The 25,764-nt window shown below is 44.4% G+C and overlaps 1 protein-coding gene across 1 annotated transcript in view; it reads right to left on the bottom strand.

Annotated features, from left to right (window-relative positions):
* Positions 1–8,610: 8,610 nt before the first annotated feature.
* F9 (coagulation factor IX) overlaps positions 8,611–25,764 on the bottom strand; it is a 32,863-nt gene continuing 15,709 nt past the window's right edge. Inside the window, exons 5-8 of the mRNA XM_032331272.1 lie at positions 22,941–23,069; positions 20,523–20,719; positions 10,953–11,067; positions 8,611–10,304 (exon numbers count right to left, since the gene is read on the bottom strand). Coding sequence (XP_032187163.1) covers positions 9,757–10,304; positions 10,953–11,067; positions 20,523–20,719; positions 22,941–23,069 — 989 coding nt within the window. The 3' untranslated portion in view covers positions 8,611–9,756. The remainder of the gene's footprint in view (positions 10,305–10,952; positions 11,068–20,522; positions 20,720–22,940; positions 23,070–25,764) is intronic.

The raw sequence follows: 25,764 nt of genomic DNA, 5'->3' as shown, positions 1-25,764 counted from the left end.
AAAATGTTTTGTTCAAAAAATTTCTTCACGCAGATTTGTAGGATAGCAGCAAATGAGGTTTCGGGGGATAGATCAGTAGCCACGTTTATGAGTGGATATTTCTACACACTGAAAAACAAACTGCTTTTGTATACTGGAGCCCAAGGAAGCCTGGAAAGCACCTCGATATCTGCGGTGGTATTCGGAACTGTCGTTGGGTGCATTAGGGAGCTAGAACTTTGGGCTTAATACAGAGAAGGGATAAACATCTCTCAAGCTGGTTTGACTCAATCTCCCATTTGGTGAAAACTGAGTAATCCCAGTGCAGAATCAAATTATTTCTTGTGCCTGTAAATTTAGTGTGAGTCCTTTCGAGGAAGTGTCGTCAGTGAGCTAGTTAATAAGTTGACCCATCTCCCAAGACCTCCTTGAAGATTAAAATGTGTATTCCAGTTTTTATTCCTCTGTTGGCCGAAGAGTAAATGTTGATGTTTCCAAAACCGTGTATGAATCTCCTACGATAGATTTACTGAAACACCCTGACATCTGGACTATAGTATTCTCTCAAGAGAGAGCTTCTCCACGAGTATGTTTTTGTAGGCATAAGTAAGGGAGCGTAAAAAGAAAGAGAAATTAGTGATTTTATTTGGGGCTTAGTCAGAAATCAATCCAGTGTCACTCAATATTGGCTTTCTCTGAGAAAAATGCTTATTATTAGTAGGTATTAGAGCACAGGAACCTGCTTCCCATGGGGCTGGCAGACTCAAGAGTACTTAAATCAAGTCACAAGCAAGTAATGGCAAAAACAAGTTATTTTTGTTACATTTTAGTACATTTCCGTACATTGATTTGGAATGGTTGGTTTGCAATTGGTGTCATGGGGCCTGCCCAAGGACAGTGAAATACTTAGGAACAAACCAGCATTAACGAGATAATCTAAACCCTTTATATTGTTCAAAAAAAAAATCACAGACACAACAGCAGGCTTTTCTCTCTAGTTCAAAATGTATCTTCTATATTAAAGCTCATGATGTGTTCAAGTCTTAAGTTCTCCTTTGCCTTTAGTGAGGGCCTACCTCATACTTGTGGATCACCTCCTTTTCACATGTGCGAATTAGCCCATTACATCCTGAGGAGAGACTTTCAGCACATGTCCACCAAATAGGACTATTAACATGTACCAAGAACAGCCAGTGAACTTGAACTTCATGAAGTTGGATTCCTTCAGCTAAAAGAAACTTTCCTTAAAGCCAACCAAAATAAAATAGAAACTGTTTCGAAGGTACATTTCATCTCCATATTTGTGAGATAGACTTACTAGCTTGATTATTAGCAAAGTAAGCAAACAAGTACAACCAGGTTGAAGAAGAAAGTAAGCAGAAGAGAAAGTCAAAGATTTCAAGCTTGAAAAGAACTTGATGTGCCTAGGACTACTTCAAGTAACTTTTACTCTCCATTTGATAGTGAAGTGCTTTTACATGAAGATCTGTGAGAAATCGACCAAGAACCGACAAAATGTTACTAAGTGCAGTGTAACTCTTCGACCACAGTGGACATTTTGGAATCTGTCATTAGAAGCTAAAGTGATCTGTTTCCTGAGCCTGGGGAGCATGCAGTACTATACTTACCTATACATTTCTAACTACTTTCCAAATATGCGAATGTACTGTGAAATAGCCATTTACGGACAAATAGTAGTAAACTTCAAAATCTGCCAGTATTTCTAAAAATACTAAGTGTTGGGGAGGCTATGAAATGAGAAGAGTTCTCACACATTGTTAGTGGGAACACAAATTGGTACAACCCTTTGGTGAATGATTTTCTAATACTACATGAACTTGAAATGAATATCACATAGCTTAGCAGTCCCATTGCTAGGCATCTGCCCCAGGCACACCCACGTGCTTGAGGAGATGTGTGCCAGAATGTTCATAGCAGCATTGTAAAGAATTTGGAGACAACAGGAATGACCATGAACAGAAGAATGGAATATTATAGAATATCCTTACAACAAAGTACTGTGTGGGGCTTAAAATGAAAGATCTAGAAAAAAAGAAAATCTAGAGCTATGCTATTAACATCAATGACTTAGGAAACTGTAGGATAAAGCATTCATATCAAGTTTTAAAATAGGCAAAATGTGGGGGCACCTGGGTGGCTCAGTAAGTCATGCACTTTCAGCTCACGTCCTGATCCTGGGATCCCGGCATCGAGTCCCACGTTGGGCTCCACGCTCAGTGGGGAGACTGCATCTCCCACTTCTCCTTCTTCTGGACCCTGCTCGTGCTCTCTCATTTTCTCTCCATCTCAAATAAATAAAATCTTAAACAACATGCAAAATGTGTACTTTAAAAAATATTTTATTTATTTGACAGAGCGCCAGCACAGGCACGGGGAGCGAGAGTGGGGAAGTGGGGCTCCATCCCAGCACCTTGGGATCACTCCCTGAGCCAGAGGCAGACACGTAACTGAAGAAACCATGATTTCGAACACAAATCAGTACCCTCCTCAAACCTAACCAGATGATTGTAGCTAACAATAGCAGAGCTGATTTCTTTTGTTTATTCTGGAAACCTCGATCCGGCTCATTATTTTTAATTATTATGGCCTACTTTCAGGATAGTCAATACAAGACTAATTCCTGCTCTGGGAGAAACACAGGTTCAGTTTCACCCAGGTGCCCCCCAAATGTGCACTTTTAATGGATAATTTAAAGTAAAAGTATATGCTAGATAATGTTGAACATCAAGTTAAGGATGGTGGCTACCTCTGAAAGTGGGGGGTGGGAGAGAAGGAATGGATGGTGTTCATACTTGAGAGTTCATGATACTGTTCTCTATACATTTTTATGTGTCCCAAACATTGTATACTGTAGAAAACTATGCTCACTTTAATTCGGTACTGGAAAAGTGCAATATAACGTCTTATCCCCCGATGATTTAGAGGTGGTAAAGCCCTACACAAAATTTATATTCCACCTATCTTTGTGGGGATTAAAAAAAAAATCTTACATGCTGGCTGAAAATAGCAGTTAAGGACTCTTTCCCAAGGTCTTTGTAAATATCTTACCAATTACAGTGAACTAACATACCAGCAGAAGACTACCATAGACTAAACCTTTGGCAACCTAACGTATGAATGTGTTCTGTAGGAGAAATATTTGCATTTAAAAAATGCTTTATTTTACAACATAAAACAACTACCTGTTGCTGAGAACAACTTTAAAGGTCTGTTTTTTTTTTAGTATTTCTAACTTGCCAACAAGATCCTTCCATAAATAACTTTTATATTTTAATTTACAGTGTTATTTAGTGCTCACTCATAGCAATAATTGAGAAGCAGGACTGTAAAAATGAAAGCTGTTTAGTCAAACAATCAGATTGTGTCCATTGGTTTGTTAGTAAATGTTAAACAATGGCATCTCTTTAAAAACAAAAACGGGTGTCTGGCTGGCTCAGTCAGTAGAACATGTGACTCTTGATTTTGGGGTCATGAGTTTGAGCCCCACGTTGGGTGTAGAAATTACTTAAAAAATAAAATCTTGGGGCACTAGGGAGGCTCAATCAGTTAAACGTCCCCCTCTTCATTTCGGCTCTGGTCAGGTCATGATGCCAGTGTCATGAAATCAAGTCCCACGTTGGGCTCCGTGCTAGGTGTGGAGCCTGGTTGGGATTTTCTCTCTCTCCCTTTCCCTCTCTCCCCATCCCCATTATGTCTCTTTCTCTCACAAAAAAACAAAAACAAACATATCTGTAGCATTTGTCAATATCTATAGTGTAAATGTCCCTGCCATGGTAGATTTCAAGCCACTAACATGACTTCACTGTACTGGGATTTTGCGTTTGTGAGTTGGCATAATATACAAGTTCCAGCACACTACTGATATTTTTATGAAATACACAGTGCTAGGCCCACAGCAAGTGCTCAGTAACATTTCTTACTAGAGTGTGCTAAGATTTCTGAATTATAACCCACCCTTATGTAATACGTAGCTGTTCTTTTAGCGTATCTATAACACAAATTTACATTTTCTAAACCAAAGAAGCAGAGATTCCGATCTGAAGCATGATCATCTAGGACTAGAAACAGTATATGGACGTGTCTGGACAGTGAGAAATAGGGGAGGCATATCTTAATTAGAAGAAATGAAATCCTTGTGGCAAAGAACAGATTTTATTCAGATCTAAAACTTTAAAATCCAAAATAAATCCAAGAACCGACTCTATAGAAAAAAGCTACAACAACAAGTTATCTACCTAAATGAGGATACGAAGCACAGATGAGAGGTAATTCCAGCTTCTAGAGAACACAAGCATAAAAGCGAGAAATGTTACCAAGAGAGGAAAAGGCCGCGGCTGTAAGCATAGTCTTCTAGGCTAATCTTTTTTTTTTTTTTTTTTTTTTTTGCATTTCCTAGAGATTAGTGTTAACTCCTTCTCATATCTGTAAGGATCTATTTAGCCAGAGCGACTCCATCTTGGCTAAAAAGCCATTTTGTTTGTGCAGTAAAACTTAAACTGACCCTGCCCCCCCCCACCCGCAGAGAAAGTTACTTAGAAGCAAGTCTGGGAAACCAGTAAAATATGGTCAGCCAGTACCTAATAACAGAGCCCAGAATACAAGGACGAGTCAGGCCAGGTGGAGACATCCAATCAGTAAAAAGCACACATATTGTCTCCCTAACCACCAAAGAATGTAAACCCTGCCTTTTGGGCACCAAGCTTGAGGGCCAGTTCTGACCAGAGTAATAGGTTAGTTCAAACAGCTATTAAAGGGTAAATTGTAATTCAACTGGCCACCTGCGTGTGGCCTAACATGACTATGCAATGTTACAATCTCATTGGCCACCTATGTGTGGCCAGGCTTTCGCTTTATAAAAGTTAGTCTGTGAGTCTGGGAGGGGTCGTTTTCTTTGGAGGCAGCGCTGATCGGTCAGTCAGTCGATTCTTGAGCCTGTAAGCTGGGGGTGCTCCCTCTCTTTGGAGACGGCCCTGACCGATCAGTCTGGCTTCTAATGCTTGGCATAGAATAAAGCTTTGCATAACTCTAACTTTGTTTCAGTCTCGTTCCCCTGACCAATCAGTCTGACTTCTAATATTTGGCATAAGATAAGGCTTTAAATAACTTTCACTTTGTCTCAGTCTCTTTCATTTAATAACGGACCTAACAATATCCTTGGAAGGAAATGATTGTAGGAGGTCTCTTTGTCTCTCTCTATTGGTCTGTCTCCCTTTGTAATGACATATTCCCTTATGCGTTCAGGATGACAATCTCACTCCCACCTTAGATGCCTGGGTTTTGCATTGATGTGGTCCACAGCAGTCTTTCCTCCCATTTCATTCACGTAGCAGTCCATTCATTTAACAATCCTGTGCTGAGTTTCTCAGAGACTTGTTGCATTCTTAATTTGGTTTCTTTTAGAGCTGAGTTTCAATATCATGAAAATGTGTGCTTATTTTTGTCATATGTTCCAAGAGGGAAATAGATTTTTATATAGAGATGTTCACCAAAGCATGTAATGTGTAGATCATGGGATCCCTTTATCTTTATGAGGTCGGTGCTTAAGCCACTTCACGGTTAGAGATCTGGAGAAGTTAAAGAGTACTGCGTTCCTAGAGGTTTAAGAATGACAGCATTGGGGTGCCTGGGTGGCTCAGTGGGTTCAAGTCTCTGCCTTTGGCTCAGGTCATGATCTCAGGGTCCTGGGATCGGGCCCCGCATTGGGCTCTCTGCTCAGCAGGGAACCTGCTTCCTCCTCTCTCTCTGCCTACTTGTGATCTCCGTCTGTCAAATAAATAAACAAAATATTAAAAGAAAAAAGAATGACAGCATTCGGGAGACTTACAATTTAGGCAATTTTTATAGATTAAGATCACATATTTAACATCGCAGTGAAGCAACCTTTTGAAAAGAAGTCTTTGGCATCAAGAATATCCCTGTTTCTATTTCCAGCCTTCTCTGGACCAAGAGGGAAACTCCTACCAGAGCGAAATGATCTGGCCAGGCATTCGAAATACTGCTGTCATTCTGTGAGGGTGTGGAGAAGGTGCTATGGCCCTGTTCCAGAAGCCAGTGCTTTGTCTATCTGTAAGAGAGTCTGCTGTTCTTCCTTTCTGCTAGAGGTTGAAATAACTCAGGGACTCTCCAGGTCAGCTGGAACTTCAAGGAGAGGATAAAGAAGGTCTGCCTTTAAGTCCAGTCAGAGAAAACGAGTTGAGGGGTCTATGTCTGCATGGGATGAAAGGGCGGGGATTCCACAGTCTCTGGCCTCCTGAGATTCCTTCCACAGCCTCTGGAGTTGGCAGAACGTGCTGATTTTTGTAGCTCTTAACCGCGAGATTTCTACATGGCATTAGGTTCAAAATCGGAAGGAGCCCCAATTTCCTGAGTGCTTTGCCCAGACGGGCCTGCCAGCAGCTGACCTCGGTTTCCTGGCCCCCACGGCTGCACGGCCCGGTGGGAAGCTCAGCTGCCGTGGGGGTCCCGGCTTCTGGAGCAGCTGCTGTCTCCATGTGCCACGAGGGTCTCAGCCCACACAGCTGCCGGGAGCCGAGCAGAGAGGGCGCCGGGACGCCCGCGTGCCAGATGACACTGACAAACGTGCTCTAGAGGTCAGATGGCACATCTGGAAGGCCCAGTGCTCACCGCTGGGCTCGAAGGCAGAGCCGGGCCCCGCAGGTGTGGTCCACACGTGCTCCCGAGCGCCCGCTGGAGCCCGGGCTGCAGCTCCCGCCCCGTCGCCGCCGCCACTCTGCCTCCCAGACGCCCTGCGGGTCCTCAGTCGGTCCTGTTTGTCAAGGAGAGCATCGCTGGTAGGAATTCTAGACGCTTTTTGGTCCCAGGTTTGCCAAAAGGGTGGCCTCCCCTGCGAAAGTCCCCCAGTGCGCTTTGTGCTTCCACGGTTGGGAGCGGGAGACCTGAGCTCGGTCCTGGCTCTGGCCTTGCGGTCCTCTGACCGTGGCCTTATCTGGGCCCCTAGCACCACCTCTGTTAAAGCGGCCCTCTGGTTTTGATGGTTTCTATGGGCCCTTGCAGCTCTGACATGTTTAAATGGGAATGGGAGCCTTCAGGACTTGTCAAGGAATTATAAGTATGTAATTAAGTGACTGCGAACTGGTCTGCCATGGTTTAGGAGAAAGCCTTTCTTTTTCCTTGGACGGAGCAAGTCGGACAGGACTCCGTTCCTGCCATCACAGAACAATGCACCTTCCCAAGAACCCAAACCAGTCCCACTTAAGCAGCGATTTAGGATGACTGCACCGCATGAACACACTTTTCTTCCCTCAGCAAGAGCTCTGCTTTCATCTGTCACTTCCAGTAGTGCAGCAGCTTGTCTCTGCCCGTTTAGGTGAAGTGCCCCAGTGACTCTGAACGCACTGATGACTCTTTCACCGCCACGGCACATGCCCCAGGTAGAGTCTAGCGAGGCCCTGACTCTGAAGTCGCGGGCCCTCAGGTGGCTCGTGATGAAGCCTGTCACATTTGAGTTCAAGGGAAAGAGGGTAACTGGGGCTCGGAGCTTTCTGGGCCCGGGATCTTCTTTTTCTGCCACGAGGAAGACAATCACAGGAGGTGTAAAGCCCTCTCCCATCGCTCCCTTTGTCAGGGGTGGTCCCCATGGCAACCAGGCCAGAATGGCTTCCTTTGACCAGCTGCGGAGTGCTGGGGTTACAGACCCTCGGTCATTCAAATGTGAAGTCACTGATTTCGAGGGGGAATCAGTACCCTCCTCAAACCTAACTGACGATTATAGCTAACAATAGCAGAGCTGATTTCTTTTGTTTATTCTGGAAACCTCCATCTCGCTCATTATTGTTATTTATTATGGACTCCTTTCAGGATACTCAACACAAGGCTAATTCCTGCTCTGGGATGAACACGGGTTCAGATTCAGCTAACATTTGTCGAGCATCTCCTGGTTTGGTCATGTAGCAGGTGTGGACAAAGCAAATTATATACAGTGTTTTAGTTCACTCACAAAATACATAAATGCGGATTCAAGTTTAATGAACATATTGGTGTTCGGCACGTAGTATTCAGTCCTTGAATATTTGTTGGATGAAGGAATGAAAGCAGGAAATCACAGACTATCAAGGTCAACAAGGGCCTTTGAGAGCATCCTGTCAAACTTCATTGTACAAATGGGGAAATCAGAGCCCCAGATGTGGAGTGATTTATTCAAGACCATAGTCACAGCTGTTTGAACTCGGTTCTGTCTTAGGTGGATCCAGACCACTGCCCTTTCCAGGGCACAGAACACATCCCCTCGGATGAAAGCCAGTGATAGTAGAGCTTCAGACTCTGATGTGTCGTATTGCCCTTGGACAACTTATGCCCAGCGTTCTGCTGAATGTGGTGTTTGTGCTACTTCTCTGTGAATGATGTGACAGGAAACGCTTCCTGAGAAATCTGAAAATACGTTAATTGGTACTTATGTTTGAAAGACTAAAGTAAAAAGGGATTCACTAGTAGATCTTGAAAGAAATCAGCAAGAGTGAGACCTGGCTGGGGGGTGAGGTGATGGCCGCAGCTCAGTGGGGTCAAAGCATTCCCAAACGTGATTTCTTCAGGAGTCTCACAAATCATGAAATACAGGGTGACCGATTCACATCAACCGAATTCACAAAAAGCTGTGCTATGAACCAGAACATCAGTTTATTAAGTCATAATGGAAGCCATTCTAACACATCAAAGTACCTGTGTAGGTTGGTCAGCAACCCTATAGAAAATTCAACATGGAAGGTCTAATTATAATCGGTCGCCCGGAGAGCCAGAAAAGGGGGAGTGAGCCACCAGTGCACCCTTCTCTACAGTGGGGATATGCTAGGTTAGGAGACATGACTCTCATGTTCTCTGGTCCAGGACAACTTCCTCCTCAACCCTGGATGGTACTGGAGGTACACTGAGTTGATGTTTCCCTTCTCAGTTACCTCCATCACAACACAATGACAAGCTCTTGGGGAAATCTTTTGATGGGTCATTCCTTCCATGATGTGTGTTTTTGAATAACATGACTCTCTCAGAGGAACTTTTCCTCCAAGATCTTCGGGCGCCTCACTTCAACCGGATGCTCCGAAAAGCAAGTCAAAAACCAAACTGAAAGCAAGTCTGGGTTTGACAGACACGTGTAACTGTGGACAGCAGTAAAACAGTGTGATGTGTCCCTTTCCTCCTTTAATCCCTTGTAGGGAAAAGGGCAGAGAGAGGAAAAGGGAGAGAAAGGGAGAGAGAGAAACTGATTTGGGGATTAGGAGATGGAAGAGATAGAGGAAGTGGGAATAAGGGTGCAGAAAAGGAAGTGGTGTTTTCTGGTGAGTTTCAACCTGTCAGCTCCTCCTGTGTTCTTCCTTTATGAGTGCGGTGCCGACTTTGTGAACTAGACCAAAGAGCCCAGATATAGATCTAAAACATGTTGATGATTTTGGTGGGAGAGGTAAGAAAGATCTGGAACATGGAATGCTGCTAAGGAGGGGAAGCCAGAGAGTTGCTCTGGTGGAGAAATTTCATGCCTCATGGGCAGAATGAAGAACTTCACTTCCCAGTTTTGTCAAGGGCTAGACCTGTGGGAATGGTCACCGTTTCCTATCACAGTACGTTTCTTTAGTGAATCCATTTTCTACCCTACTTACTCTAGCAAAATAGGAATTCAAGACAGATTTCTCCCCAGAAAGAGAAAAAAGCAGTATTCATAGGATGTATGCGGTCAAATCTAAAGAGATAGGAAAGCGATTAGTAAAGGACCTTGTCCATTTTCAACCCTTGGAAATAGATTTTTCTTTAAGTGGACTTTGTCCTTTCTTTGATCCAGTTAACATAGCGGGACACCTTTGTATATATGCCATATTTTCCTTTCATTGCGCACTCTTCACCCCAGCTAATGATTCCAGTTAAGAAATTGACACCTTCCACTTCGGTGACGTGGGGCCCCCCGCTATCTCCCTGGCATGAATCTTTACCGCCCTCATGGAAACCAGCACAGAACATGTTATTATAGATGGTGAACTTTGTGGAGCGAAGGCATGTGGCTCGGTCAACAAGTGGAACTTTAAGGTACTGGAGAACTGAAGCCGATCTCCCTCTGTTGAAGACTCTCCCCCAGCCACTCACGTAGCCGGATCCAAACTTGAGGAAGATGTTCGTGTATTCCCTGTCAGCAATGCAAATCGGGGTCACATAGCTGTTGAGCGTTAAGGGTTCATCCAGTTCCAGAAGGGCGATGTCATGGTTGTATTTATTTATAGTTGCATTGTAGCTGTGGTGAAGAATAGTGCGAATCACGTTTCTCTTTTGCTCTGTATGTTCCTTCACCTTGGTGTTATGTTCACCTTCGGAAAGAAAATTTCTCTTCGGTCACAGGTAGACTTACACGTAAGGAAACAGCTTGGCCAAGATTTTCGGCATCCCTGAATTAACTGGCAGTCAAGTGTCAACGATCTCATTCTTAGATTGTTAGGATTTTGGTAAAATGTAACGAGGGCCCATGCAGACATTTCAGACCAAAAGCCCAATGGGGACCAACATGGAGCTGGTGTGTTCTGGTATAAATCTTACATTGTTCAAGGGGGTAATTAATCTCTTTGGCATGAATTACCCTACACTCCTAACTCCAAGGATTTCGACCCCTTTTCTGAGCACAGATGATATATTCATTAGGTCATTCAAAGGCTGTGCCAGGCCCCAGAGGTACAAAGGCGAATGATACGACATGGCTTTGGGGGAAGGCTCAGTCTGGTGGGGAAATGCACACATCATATGTAATTGTACCCCTGTGAGATGGGGTCGAAACTGGGCACGCCGAAAGAACTTTGGGGGGCTTGAGGGATGGAAGAAGTTCAGGTCTGGAAATATGGCTCCCCTAGCACTAACCCAAATTATTTCGCAAAGAACTTTGTAGACCTTAGGAAAATATGATGCACCCGTCATATAGAAGGTCTAGTGATCCTGCAGATTCCTACCCTTTTTTGTTTATTTACCTGCAACCACGGTAATTTTATCACCAGGCTCAATGCAGTGGGCTGCAGTTACCACCCATTTTTCACTGATGATGGACCCTCCACAGAACTCTTCGATCTTCCCATTCAAAAGGACCTGTGGAAACAAAATCGTGAAACTGACTACCTAAGGTGTTCGATCCAGAACAAAAGAAATACGGGTGCTGTTGACAGGAGTGGGCGCAAAGTTTGATTCCAGGTGCTGGCAGAGCTGGAGTGTTTCTGGAAAGTGTCAGCTTTGCAGATGAGTTAGTGTTTCTGGAGCGCACTCAACAAAGCCATTTCTGTAACTGACTTGAAGAGGATGTGCAGGGAGAGCCAGAAGGAGCTCTAGAGGAGGCAAGTTAGGAGGGGACGGCTTCTTTTGGTGATTTGGGACCCTGGGATGCCTTTTCCGGGTGAGTCGGATTCTCTGATGGCACAGATTGTTTCACGGGAATACGGCAGCTAAATTCGGAAATTTAATGGACTCCTCCAGATCCATTGTTACTATTGAGTTTTCTGTCGCTGCATGAGGATATCTTGCTACAGGGTGATTTAAGATAGTACTGATCTTTCCCTCGGGTCTTTTAAAGCCCTTTGTAGACTATGAATTGAGACCACTGGCCTCCATAGAACTGTGTTTACAGCCATCTGGGCGGTAAGGAACGGCAGGACACATGCACTCCTTCTCTTTTCCCCTAGCCCTATTCCACTCCCCCCTGGCTGGCCAGTAAGCTGCCTCTGTCCTGAAAGATCTCCTTAGCTGCTGTGCTTGGGCCAGGATGGAGGCGTTCGGGGGCTGCTTTGAGCCCGGGCATTATTAGACAAGAGGCCAGTCCATTCTTTCATCCGTACATCGATTATATAACCAGAGTGGACAGTGGATATTTTTACCGCCTCAATATCTAGATCAACTCAGAATTTTTCACTTACTGTGTGCCCAAGGGCCTCGAGCCACCAATTCAGGAAGAGAGCTGAGAAGTATGGACACTAGAGGGCGCACTGAACATTTGTTAAACCTTATGCGGGAGCCGACTAGCTCTTACGAACTCCTGCTCTTTTTCTAAAGCACACCTCGTCTCACACTATAAATCCGTTTCTCAACTAAAAAAAAAAAAAAAAAAGTGATCAATGGCCTCAAGTGTGTGTCTGGGAAGGTCCTTGGTGCATATTCTAGTGAAGATTCTTTTTGCCTTGAATTCAATTTACTGAACACCTACTAAGTCCTAGACAGTCAAGCATCAGCCTCCTACCTGGAGGACTCTGGGGCGGACTCACAGCAAGCCTCTGAGCCCCTTTGCTTTTCTTTCCTTTTCTAAGATTTTATTTATTTATTTGACAGAGAGAGAGCGAGAGAGTGAGAGAGGGAACACAAGCAGGGGGTGGGAGAGGGAAAAGCAGGCGTCCTGCCAAGCAGGGAGCCCTATGCGGGGCTCGATCCCAGGACCCTGGGATCATGACCCCGACCCAAGGCAGACGCTTAAAGACTGAGCCACCCAGGTGGCCCTGACCCCTTTTCCACACTTTACTTTCTCATATTCTGGCTGTTGTTTTTTGTACAAGTATATGTAAATAAATAAATACTTTATGTAAAAATATAGGAAAACCACATAACATAATAAACACCTGTGTAGCTGCCATCATCCAGACTTGTCATTCTTAATTTTTTTGAACATTTATTGATCGCTTACTATGGACTGACTAATCACTGTGCTAAGTCTTATGTACATTTACTACAACACTGTGTGGAGTGATATTAATATGCCCATTTACAGATGAGCAAACCAAGGTTGAGATACGTACATTAACTACTTTAAGGTCAGTGGTGAAGCTCTAGAGGAGGCAAGTTAGGAGGGGATGATGCAACGCCTCGTCTGCCGGCCTTCAGAGTCTATGCTCCTAAGAGCACAGCGTGTTTCCAAGTGTGGTTGGTGGGCCAATGGCAGTAGAGTCATCAGGATGCTTGTAAAATCCAGATTTGGAGGCCCCCCCCTCCGTCCCAGCAAATAATCAGAATATTTGGTGGGTGTGACTGGAGGAAGTGAAGATCTCCAGAAAATAATTACGTTTGAGAAATTCTGTTTCCGAATTTCCAAGGCTTCATGACCTTTATGTTTCAAAAGTGCTCCATCTACACAGAGCTGGCCACATTATTTGTGGGGCTCAGTCAAAAGTGAAAATGTGGGACCCCTTGTTCAAAAGCCAGGAAAAAAAGTGCCATTGAAAATACTTAAATACAATTTTTTTTCTTTCCTCTGTGGTCTCTTGCAATCTGTCATGGGTTTTTTTATTATTATTATTTTTTTTTAAAAAAGATTTTATTTTATATATTTGAGAGAAAGGGGAGAGAGAGAGAGAGAGAGAGAGAGAGAGAAAGCATGAGTAGGGGGAGGGGTTGAGGGGAGGGGGAGGGAAAAGCAGACTCCCCGCTAAGCGGGGAGCCTGACATGGGACTCCATCCCAGGACCCCGAGATCAGCACCTGAGCCGAAGGCAGATGCTTAACCGACTGAGCCACCCAGGCACCCCAAGGGGTTATTTTATTTTTTTAAGTAGGCTCTACGTCCAGTCTGGAGCCTGACATGGGACTTGAACCCACAACCCTGAGATCAAGACCTGAGCTGAGATCAAGTGTCAGCTGCTTAACTGATTGAGCCACCCAGGTGCCCCCATGGTGTTTTTAATGTTACTACTTCATGTCATGCTTTTTCAGGCCTCAGGGCTATTTGCTGGGAGAGTACAGACACTAACGGGTACCCAGGAGCTGCCCCCTGTGATTTGGCATGCAAGGTCCCCCTCCTAGCAGTCCCATGTCGCAGCACAGGAAGGTAAGTCAATCGGCCCTTCTCGCTGGCCCAGGGCACCAACCAACAGTGGAGGTGTGATTCCCAAGGGATTACAGCTTCCTTGGCGGGACGTGCTCAGCACCTGCAATGGAGGTGGGCAAGAGGCTTGCTCCCCACCATCCACCCTCCAAATGAGCTGTGACACACACCTGAGATGCTATGTAGCCATGCCCCGTCCCCAAACGGCACAGAGTGTGTACACCCAACCTCAACCCTCCCTGTGCTGGTGCAGGAGGAGGGTGATGATGATGGCTGAGGGGGATATGCCGACATACCATGAGCTGAGGGTGGCAGGGGCCATTGGGCATGTATGGGGAGGAGGAGGCAGGCCTGGCCAACGAACCAGGTGACAAGGGAGCGGGAGGTCGAGAATCCATCCCAGGGAGGTGGTGAGAAGTTCCACAGAGGTAAGTTGACATCTCTCAGCCTAATGGGTTGGTTAGGCCAGACTGAATGATATCCACGGCCCCTGGGCACAGAGACTATGATGTAGCTTGTCTGACTCCTGGCAAAGACTTGCTGCCTAGAGCTTCTATTCCTTTCTGGTGGATGGCTGAGAAATAGGATTGCGTTTTTTTGAGCCTGAAGACTGTTGTTGTTGGTGGTGGTGTTTTTTGTTTTTTGTTTTGTTTTTTTGCCAATCTCTGATTGGTATTAGAAATTTTAGCAAACGTCTTTGCCAAGAAAAAGCCCTAAAATATATTTGCATTTAAAGATATTACAAATGACTAGATTTTGGAATGTTTGCTTGGCTACCGCAGGATCACAGCTATCTAAATATGAGCTATTTGGGGATGAGCTGTCTGCTTGGCCAAGGACAAGTTCTTGTAAGACATCACTTTGGAAAATGAAGGGAAAAACGGGAAAGCATATGTTCTGAGCAAGGCATCCAAGTTCTGATCTGTCAACCCTTTTCATGTTTGTCCTATGCTAATAGGAGCCTGTTTTCTCTCTTTCAGACACATACACAGATGCCCACCAAACTCACCCACATCCCCCTACAAAGCACACACTCACATAGCTCTTCTGACGCTCTTCATTGATAATGCCACCGCAGAGCACTAGCTGTCCCCCTGCTATTCTCTTCCTAACCTTTAACTTGAATCTGGCCTTCCCCTGTGATTTTCAGTAAACTCTTCTCTCTAGTAGCCACCTCCAGCTTTCCAATGACATCTTTTTTCCTGTTTGCACACTCGTTCTGTCATATAAAAAGCAAAACCATTTCTGCACAATGTACAGCTTGTTATGCCCACCGGTGTGACTCACCCAGCCATTGGTCCGACTTCATTTTTCTGGGCACAGAGGGGATGCTCATTTTCTTTTTCATTTTCCGTTTTTAATGGTTAGCTACACTCATCCTTGAAATAGCTTTCATCAATCCATCTTAGAGAAGAATAATCTAAATGTTCTGTCCAAAATAGTTTTGTGGGGCCAGGTGAGATTACGTATGTCATGTTTTTGTTTCTCTTAATTGAAACTTTATCATTTGGGGGTTACTTTTTCCAGGTCAAGACGTGTCTATAGTCTTAGACCCTCATATAAAATCTTTCTCCCAGTCCACCCCCTTTCCAATGTAAAGGGAGAAAAAGAAAAACTTCTAATTCATACATAGGGTAACTGTGTGCTGTCTTCCATACGGGTGTGTCTTAATCTGATGGAAAGGGTTGGGTATGTGTAGATAGCCCTCCAGGTCAAGGCCTTGGGTACATTTAAGGATGGCTTCAGGCCTAAACTGAGGAAAGCTGAGACTGGGGAAAATGTTGAGAGGTTTTAAAGATTCTTTAGGTCAAGAACAGAATACGGAATAGACAGACAGCTTCTCAAGACATTTTGCTGGTTGAAACAGTTGCATATTGGCAATTGTATGTGATACAACCTAATATAAAGTTTAAGGGAAGCTTAATTCACCGCTTGGCTTCTATTGTATTCTGTTTTTTTTAATCCGGTAAAATGATCTCCAGATTATTAAATGTAGAATAACTATGGCTAATACAGAGTTGAGGTCCATGATGAAACAGAAAATAGAAAGACCAGGCACTTCACATTCAAGGCCAGACAGATCCAAGCCCAGAACAGGGAGGAGCTCTTGGGGCACGTTTGCCCATGCCCAGAATTATTGGCCGACAGGGTCAAAGGCAAGGGACCAAAACCAAATTAAAGCTTTAGAAAGCCAAAACATGGTGTTGCTTTCTCAAATTTCTCTTTTAAACTGTTGATGAAGGTGGTCTCGTAGTACAGGTGTTTTGATTTCCCTTTTCTCTAATGTTCAAAGGTTTTCATGCCTTCCCTATGTAGTATGAAATTTGAGTCCTGTTTTTGTTTTCCGCTCTAAGGATAATAGTGACTCTAGAAACTATCCTTTCTCTCCCTGTCTTGTGCTTCACTCTCCAGCTTCCTCTCCCGGCTCCTGAAGTGTCCCAGCGGAGTCCCTGTCCCCTCTCCCTGAGCTCTCTAGAGGCTCTGAACCCTCGGCTGGTGGGAAAATGAAGGAAACTGGCCTCACGCCCCTCCCCCCCTCATTTCCCGCCCCCCCGCAGGGAGGTTAGAGGTCAGGCAAATCCCCGGTGCCTTTGACCTATAGGGGTCTAGGGTGGGGCTGGCCGGGCTGGAACCCGGGACTATGGGAACGCCCCGGGGCAGGGGGCGGACCCAGTGCGGTTTCACCTCCAGCCCAGAAGCGGAAGGGAAAGCCCTCGGTCAAGGTAAGGACTGAACACGGCCAGGGCCACGCTTGAGCTGGGGGCCAGGTGAGGCTCACTTCTTAGGGTCCCAAACCTGGCTGCAGTGGCAGAGGTCCGCAAGCCTGCCCTACTGTCCCACCAGGTGAACCAGGGCCCTCGACACCCCCCACGGGTTTACCAGGCTGGGGGTCGTCGCCAGCTCTTCACGTGAACAAAACCCGAGTTTTCTCCCAAAAGCCGCGCAGCCCCCGTCACCGACTCTGGGGTTGGAGAGGCTTTTCTTAACCGGGCCCAGAATCTGCTTGTCCGCCTCTGACTTTCACCCATAAACCCTCAAAGCAAAAGCCGCCCTCTCCCTTCCCCGTGGCCCCTTAGCTCTTGCCAACAGCTAACTAAAACCTTTTCCTTAGCGCACTAAGCCTCTCCAGCTTGACGCTGTTCATTACTCCAGATGAAAGCGACCTCTCTGTGTTCTCTGTGCTATTTGTTCACCCACGGAGTCGATTTATCCCCTGCCCCCTACCCTTTTCAGGAAGCAGGGAATTGGGAATCCTTTCTGGGTGGTATTACTGAGCTGTTTCCTGTTCCCGAGCTGTAGACCTATTTGGGCGGTGGAAACCCCAGCTGATGCTTGGCTTTCTCCTTACGCCTTGGCTACAGCAAATGTGTTGCCGTCTAGGCGGCAATCAAATCAAGCATTTCCACCTTGCACAGGAGTGGGGGATGTGCCGCTGGCCCATCCACAAAGGACAGACTCTGGTTTATCTCCTGTTGGGTCTTTGAAAGTGACTTTTGTACACTTAAGTTTATTTCCTGTTTTTGAAAACTAGTAACCTTTTGTGAGACAGTGGGTGGAGGTGGGTGTGGAGAGACAGCCCTGGGGTGAGAAGGAAACTGCAGAACGATGGTAAGGTCTTTCTCAAGTGTTCTAGAAAGGAGCTCAGCTCTACGCCTTTGAAAAAGACTTCAAGTTAGTGCTTTGTGCCTCTGCAGTCAGTTAATCCTATTTCATGTGGATGGACTAGGGAGTCAACGTGTGCATGAGTGGTCTTGAACATTCCAAATGGTCTTAGCTAGGCATGATGGGAAAGAGTTAATAGGTGTACTATGTAAGTGTGCAATGAAGATGACATGAAAAGATTTGAAATGTGTATCTTTTATATCTTCTTCCTTACCAGTACACCTGCAACCATAATCTAACAGTTTCTTACACTTAAAAGAAAAAAAACCCAGCTTGCTAGAGTTACTAAAATTTCCATTTGGAAAGACTTGATTTCTTAAAACATTGGCAAGCATCTGGATTAAAGGGGGTGGGTGGAAAATGGAGAGATTATATGACTAAATTGAGACTTTATACCCCCCCTTTAGCTATTATTTGAGTGTGTCTGCCAATTTCATTTCTGGGTTGACAAGGGGACAAAGCTAAGCCCACAATGGGAGCATCCTGGGATATTTTTTTAATCCTGGGTTTTTCTTTGTTTGTTTCTTTTGTTTCTTTTTTTAAAGAGAAGTCATCTTTTAGGTAATAAAACACCCCTGGCTTTGCGGATCCTTCCCACTCTAGGGACTGCTTTATGTCCCACAATCCCGAGGAAAATAATTACTATAAAGTAGGATCTTTTGTTCCAACCACCTATCCCTGGAAGTTGGATACATAATGAATAAGAATGTGCAAGAACACAAATAGTAAAATTAAATAGAATTAGATACATGGACGTTAAATAGAATGAAAGCATAATTAGAGTGGCTGAATCCAGTAGTGATTGTTCAAGGAAAGGTCAATGGGGAAGATCATTCTTACAAGGAGTCATGAAGGAGAACCGAGATGTGGATGAGCGAAGGAAGAAGTCATGATGGGTGAGGGGAGCAGTGCTGGTGGGATGCCTGGGTACGGGATAGAGGGGGTACCAAGGAACACACAGTGTATTTTGGTGGCTGTAAGATCAAGTCCAGAAAATATTCTTTTTTTAAAAGATTTTATTTATTAGAGAGAGAGAGAGAGAGCGTGCACGAGAGGGTCAGAGGGAAAAGCAGACTCTCTGCTGAACAGAGAGCCTGATGTGGGACTTGATCCCAGGACCTTGGGATCATGACCTGAGCGGAAGGCAGATGCTTAATAGACTGAGCCACACAGGTGCCCTCTGACAAGTATTCTTAAAAGCAAATCCAAGGTGGGGCATGTGGGTGGCTCAGTCGTTAAGTGTCTGCCTTCAGCTCAGGTCTTGATCCCGGGGTTCTGGGATCAAGTCCCACATCGGGCTTCCTGCTCAGCAGGGAGTCTGCTTCTCCCTCTTCCTCTGCCTTGCCCTCCCACTTGTGTCTGTTTGTCTGTCTGTCTGACTCTCTCTCTTTCAAATAAATGAAATCTTTAAAAAAGGCAAGGCCAAGGTAAAAGAACAGAAAATAGTAATCTTGGTTGTGATGGCCTGCCACCCTTCACTACCATTCTTTACAATGTCCGTGCGAATCCCTACCTCCAAGGCAAGTGTTCAATATCTTAAGACCCATTATGTTGGAAAATGTCAAGCATTCTGAAGAATCCTGAATAGATACATAGTTTCAGAGAATTCCAGTGGTGTTAAACCTGGGACATTTACCTGATCCTGGCTTAAATTATTACTGGTTTGATGACGGAAAAGTCTTTGATGCCACTGGTCCCTGATGGCAAAAATTCAGACCTCCGTAGAGATAATATTTTGGAGCGAAGCATCTTGAATTGCCACAAAATAATAGGACCATGGCTACTAGGGAGTTTTGAGTTAGACTAACCCATTACAAGCACCATCCAATAGAACTCCCCGCAATGATGGCAGTGTTCTGTGCCTGTGCTGTCCAGTACCATGGCCCCGGGCCATATGTGGCTGTTCTGCACTTGAAATGTGGCAGGTGTGCCTGAGATGAGTTTTTAATTTTACTTGATGGCAGTTGTTTAGATTTAAGTATCTACGTGTGGTTAGCAGTTATGTGATTGGACAGAACCACTTTATATAAGGACCAGCCTGGCTCCTGGGCTCTGGGGCCCACTTCTCTCAGATAGAAATGCTCAGACTTCAGCTGTAGGGTCAAGGATAAGTTTTGCTACAAATCTAGCTCTTGGTTGTTAGCTCAGAAATGTGCACAGGTGATTCGCATGTGGGTTGTTTGCAGATCACACCTGGAGAAGATGTACAACTAGAAATGTGGGTACCATGAGTTTACTGTTTGGTGTTTGGTTCCTTTGGTTCCAGTTTGTAGTATATGCATCAAAATCACCCAAAGGGCTTGGTAACTAGCACATGAGGTGCTGCACCCCCCCCCCCACCCCAGAGATGGTTCCTCAGTAGGTCATTGGGCTACAGCACGAAAATCTGCATTGCAAACAAGTTTTCACGTGACTCTGATGCTAGCCCACTTTGAGCCTGGGACCAAGCCCCTATTTCAGGCCCTAGTTCCAGTAACCCAGTTCTTGCTTTACTCCTTCCTACGTGACTCCGTTTAAAAATCCCTTCAAGGGCGCCTGGGTGGCTCAGTGGGTTAAGCATCTACCTTCAGCTCAGGTCATGATCCCAGGGTCCTGGGATCCAGTCCCACATCGGGCTCCCTGCTCAGCGGGGCACCTACTTCTCCCTCTACCCTGCCCCCATGCTCATAATCTCTCTCTCTCCCTCTTTCTCAAATAAATAAGTAAAAAAAAAAATCCTTTCAAAATAATCCAATTTCTCTGGACCTAGAGACTTTCTCTCACCAGTTCTCCCATGAGCTGCGGTAGTGCCTTGAACCCCCGTATCTGTGACCTCACTTCCGGGCCTCCCACTTGCATGCCTGGAATCCTGCTCTGCTTTCCTTGGTGGTAGGCTCTCCTTGACCTTGTACGGTTGCTGTCCTTGGACTTCTCTCTCACTAGCTCCCCACCACTGACGGCTTCTTCGCAGTGCTTAGTATTGAAACTTACCTAAATGCTTCCCCCACCCCAACAGGCCTGTCTAGTGCCCACGTCCCGGCCCCCGCCTGGCTTGTCCCTTGCCCTGTGGGCTCCAGTTTTGACACACCATTAATAGAGAGTACCTGCCAAGGGAATTGACCTGGTTTGGCATCTTTCCCACCAACAACTCGAGTGAGGTCGTTGAGCGGTTGGGTAAGGTTCTCAGAAGTTTTTTCCACTTCAGTGAAATTTTCATAGTCCATATTGGAAAAAAAAGTTTCAGCACGGGTGCGTGTCGTAGAAATGTGTGGGACAGAAACTCTTCCACATGGAAACGGCACTAGAAACATGGGAAAGGAAATTTAGCATTCTAATATTCTTCATTGGCAAGCAGAGCATGTTTTACAGAAATCGAGAATGAGGCCTGTCCTTGTCACTTCTGAGAAGCAGGCCCATCAATATTTTAAAAATCTAATCAATGAATATAGTCTCAAACTAAAAGGTTAATTGCATTATTTTCATGGAAAGTTTTCAAACCCTTCATGAAAAGAACATTTGGCTCAGGAATCCATCATCTTTACGGAAATAGAATAGGTGTTCCAGAATCAAATTTTGTAAGTTTTATAAAGTCTAATGATTTTTTTTTCTTTACTAAAAAGTCTTACTCCCAAGTACTGTCCTTAAATGGGATTCTGATGACTGGTGCCCCATAACTTTAACTTTAGAGTTAGGTAAATGGGGTTTCTGTTGCTTTATTGGGAACCAGGCTTTTTTTCGTAGACTAGAATACCATCTAGTCTCTAAGGTGGATTTAGGGATACGCTGGGAAGAAATCATGATTTAACTATTTAATTCGGTTAAGTATTAACTGAATAAATGAAGTGGGGGGCGCCTGGCTGGTTCAGTTGGAAGAGCACGCAGCTCTTGGTGTTTGGGTCGTGAGTTTGAGTCCCACGTTGGGTGTGACTTAAACTTAAAAAAACCCACAAACTTTAACCAAGGAAATTATTAATGTGATTATCACAGCCACATCCTCCTGGGAACTGGCCACCTTTTTACCTTGGGTCAGTTCATTTCCTAAAGGGAAGAAATCATCTCCTGCTATGTTGGGGCAAACCTGAACGGAAATTTGTAGTCAAGCAAAGTCACCTTACGTTTCATTTTCATTTCTCACTTTGCTTCTAGCCACATTCCTTATAACAGACAGTTCTATAACAACCAGCTGCAGCAAAGTATCATGAAGACAGCATGTGGTTGGGAAAACAGGAAATTAGTTCAAAATACTTATGTATAAATATATATCATCAACAATGCCAGAGGAAAGGGACCATTACTATTGAAAGGCAGGAAAGCTTATTTTAGGTTTGGCCTACTTACTCTGCTAAGAATAAGGCTATATTCAAATATAACACTTAATAGTTCAAGATGGTTCGCAATCCTTTTTTTTTTTTTTCTAACATAGAAGGGCTTATAAGAGCTTAGCTACTATGCCATCTGTCTACACTGGAAGTTAGATTTTGAAGGTTAAAACATATAGATCTTCTTCTCCGGAGCTGGGCTGGCTGTGAAACGATTCACGTGAAGAACCAGGCAGAAGGACAGGGTGGGTAGGTCCCTGAAGCATTAGACTCTTTTAGCTGCAGTGGCATGTATACTCGTGGCTTCTGGTCCTTTCTTTAATTTCCTCTGCCGGGTGCTTTGGTGAGATAGGTATCGAACCCAGTTACAGAGGAATGATGCAGGATTTAATGTACCAAGTTAATACCAGGCTTTGCAAATGCAAAAGAAATTATATCGTTTGCTTCAAAAAGGCCCCTCATTTATCAAATGTAATTGATCTTGCAGAACCTACTGTTGTGTGTGTGTGTTTTATCAAAGTTTCTATTGCTTTCATTTCCGAGACAAGCAATATGCGTGTGGAGTGGAGATGTTCGGAATGTCCCAGTCAGCTGTCAACATGCTGGCCTGGTTGACATGACTGGGAAACATTGTTTTGTCCACGGCTGTACAGACTGTGTTGGTCAGCCTGGCACAACCTGAAATAGATGGCTGTCGGAACTATTTGGATGCCAAGTGTGTAAACTCAGCCCCGTGTAAACTCAGGCGGAGACCCAAGGATTGGAAATAACCTTCTCAGAGTAAGCCAGCCACACCCCGGCAGAATCAGGCTTAACATTCACCATCCCTTGTATTAGAAGCCTATCAGTCAATCCATTATGTATCTTTTATGGCCTGGAATTACTACCGTAATTTGACTTGATGAATTACAGATATACAGAAATCATGCAAATTGATTGCTTCGTGATCTAAAAGCCAGAAAACAAAATGGACCCAGAAAAGATTTCAGACTGAGGACAGTTACAGAGTTTCTAATTTGGAAAGTTATCCAATTCAAGCTACTAATCTTTTCAGTGATCTCAAAAGGAAGTAGACACGAATAAGGATTATAAAAGTAGGTAGGCTAGCTAGAATGTCCTCCAGTTTCAAATATAGATTTGGAGAATGGATCTCCCCAGGCTTAAAAAACAAACAAACAAAAAACAACTGATTTAGATTTTGACCTGCTGGTTCACAGGACCTCCGGTCTTCCGCAAGTTTGTACCCCGTGGTACAGGAGCAAACCACCTTGTTATCGGGGCCCAGTTTACAAAACTGGTTGCATCTGCCATTCTTAATGTTGCATGTTACATCTGAAAGAGAGCAAAATAAACAGAAGTAGCATCATTTCCACGTGCATTTCTCAAGAGTGCCAGAAGCCACTGACTCACGTATAGGTCACACATAAGCAAGGGGCATTCATGGAGAGAAGCTTGGGAGCCTCAAGCTAAGAGTGGAAGGAAAGATAAAATTCTTAATGAGGCATAAAAATGGCAGCAATATATTTGATTTGGCATAAACTGAAGGTTTGGGTGTTCTACTTTCACTAAATCTTGGACTGCAATTTTAAGAAGCTGTTTATGAAAGGATAATATATATTGAGGGATGTCCCTCAAAACTTCAGGGTGAATTTTGGCCAAGTGTGTGCGCCTGTTTAAACTAATCAATGGATGGGCCATGATCCCCACCCCCGAAGTTCTCCCCGTGCCCCCTTCCAGCCCCATACTGGTCCTCCTTTCCAAAGTTACCATCCGTTAACAGATTCTAAGAGTAAATTTTGCCTGTTCATGAACCTTATATAAATAGAAGCTTGCCATATGCACTCCTCGGTGTCTTTCATTGAATGCTTTGTGAGTTTTATCCATGTTTTTTGTACAGCAGTGGTTCATTTGCATGATGGGTAGTATTCCATGGTGTAAATATTTCTGTTTTTATCCATTTTACTGTTGATGAATATTTGAGTTGAGTTTCTAGTTTTTGGCTCTTAAGTGTAACGCTATAATGAACGTTCTTAATACAGATCTTTTGATAATATATGCGTGAGTCCTGGGTATATACTTACTTATGAGTGCAATTACTGGGTCGTATGTTCAGGTTTAGTAGATACTGCCAAGCAGTTTTCTGAAATACTTGTACAAATTTAAATTCCCACCATCAGTGCCTGAGGGTTCCAGTTCTTGGACATATTTTTTGCTGGTTTCTTCTCCCACTCTGACTTGCCTTTTTTGTCCTAAAATAGTGTATTTTGCTGAATAGAAGTTTGTAGGTTTTTTAATGTTTTATTGATTGATTTGAGAGAGAGAGAGAGAGAGAGAGAGAGAGAAGGAGCAGAGAAGAAGGGGAGCAGAGGGAGAGGGAGAAGCAGGCTCCCCGCTGAGCAGGGAGCCCGATGCGGGGCTCGATCCCAGGACCCCGGGATCATGACCTGAACTGAAGGCAGATAGATGCTGAACTGACTGAGCCACCCAGGTACCCCCACAATTTTTTTTTAGATTTGTTTATTTATTTTAGAGGAGGAGAGAAAAAATCTCGAGTAGACTTCCTGCTGAGTGTGGAGCCAGTACTGGGCTTGATCTCGTGACCCTGACATCATGACCTGAGCGGAAATCAAGAGTTAACTGCTTGAGCCACCCAGGCACCCCACTGAAGTTCATGGCTTTAATATAAGCCAATTTATCTAAGCACACTTGAAGCTGGCTGCGGTAGGTTTATATCAACATTAGAGAATGAAATCAGGTCCCTTAAGGGGGCTAAATGCCAAACACATTATGTGTAGGCACTGATGAACATTCCAGTGGTCCACATTTTCTTTACTTTCTGGTATGATCCTCCTTATTAACACAAAGTGGTGTTCTTTGTCTCTTGTGATCCTTTTTGTCTTGGATTCTATTTTGCCTGATGTTAAGATCGCTTCACCAGTTTCTTTTTGTTACCATTTACCTGAAGATCTTTTTATATCCCTTTATTTTAGCCTCCTGGTGTAATTTTATTCTAGGTACCTCTTTTATCAATAGCATACAGTTAGATTTTTAACTCCAGACTGAAAATTGCCATTAACCCCGGTTCACATTAACTCTGACTTCTGATCTATTTGGTTCATTCCTGCCATCTTATTTCGTATTTTTTAATGACTGTGTTTTCCCTTTGTTTCTCATGTGCGGTCTCGATAACAGGAGGTAGCATGGTTCAGGGCTGGCCAGCAGAGACCTGCTGAGTTAAGAGAAACAGGGCTCTGTCTGCTCTTGGGCCTGTTTCTGTCTCTAGAGCAGCACAGGGACACCATGGATAGGAGATGCCGTCCCCCTCACCTAGCTGTTCAACAGCAGTACCACTTTCAAGAGAAACGCTCACTTGTCAGTGTAGTGAGGACATGGAAGATTTGAAAAAGCATGACTCTATATTAGACGCCTGCTGTGTTCCTTAGTTCCTCAGTTCCTCCCAGCCACACAGTGTCTTTGCTGGCGCTGTGGCCATCTGCTTTGCGGCCATCTGCTCTGCATCTGACTTCTTTTTTTTTTTTTTTAATTTTTAATTTATTTTTTATTTATTTTCAGCATAACAGTATTCATTATTTTTTCACCACACCCAGTGCTCCATGCAATCCGTGCTCTCTCTAATACCCACCACCTGGTACCCCAACCTCCCACCCCCCGCCCCTTCAAAACCCTCAGATTGTTTTTCAGAGTCCATAGTCTCTCATGATTCAGCTCCCCTTCCAATTTCCCACAACTCCCTTCTCCTCTCTAACTCCCCATGTCCTCCATGCTATTTGTTATGCTCCACAAATAAGTGAAACCATATGATAATAGACTCTCTCTGCTTGAGTTATTTCACTCAGCATAATCTCTTCCAGTCCTGTCCATGTTGCTACAAAAGTTGGGTATTCGTCCTTTCTGATGGAGGCATACTACTCCATAGTGTCTATGGACCACATCTTCCTTATCCATTTGTCCATTGAAGGGCATCTTGGTTCTTTCCACAGTTTGGCGACCGTGGCCATTGCTGCTA

This window comes from Mustela erminea, chromosome X (assembly GCF_009829155.1).
Source record: "Mustela erminea isolate mMusErm1 chromosome X, mMusErm1.Pri, whole genome shotgun sequence".
Taxonomy (NCBI): Eukaryota; Metazoa; Chordata; class Mammalia; order Carnivora; family Mustelidae; genus Mustela; species Mustela erminea.
Note: the sequence above shows the minus strand (reverse complement) of the source record. Positions and strands in the feature narration are given on the sequence as shown.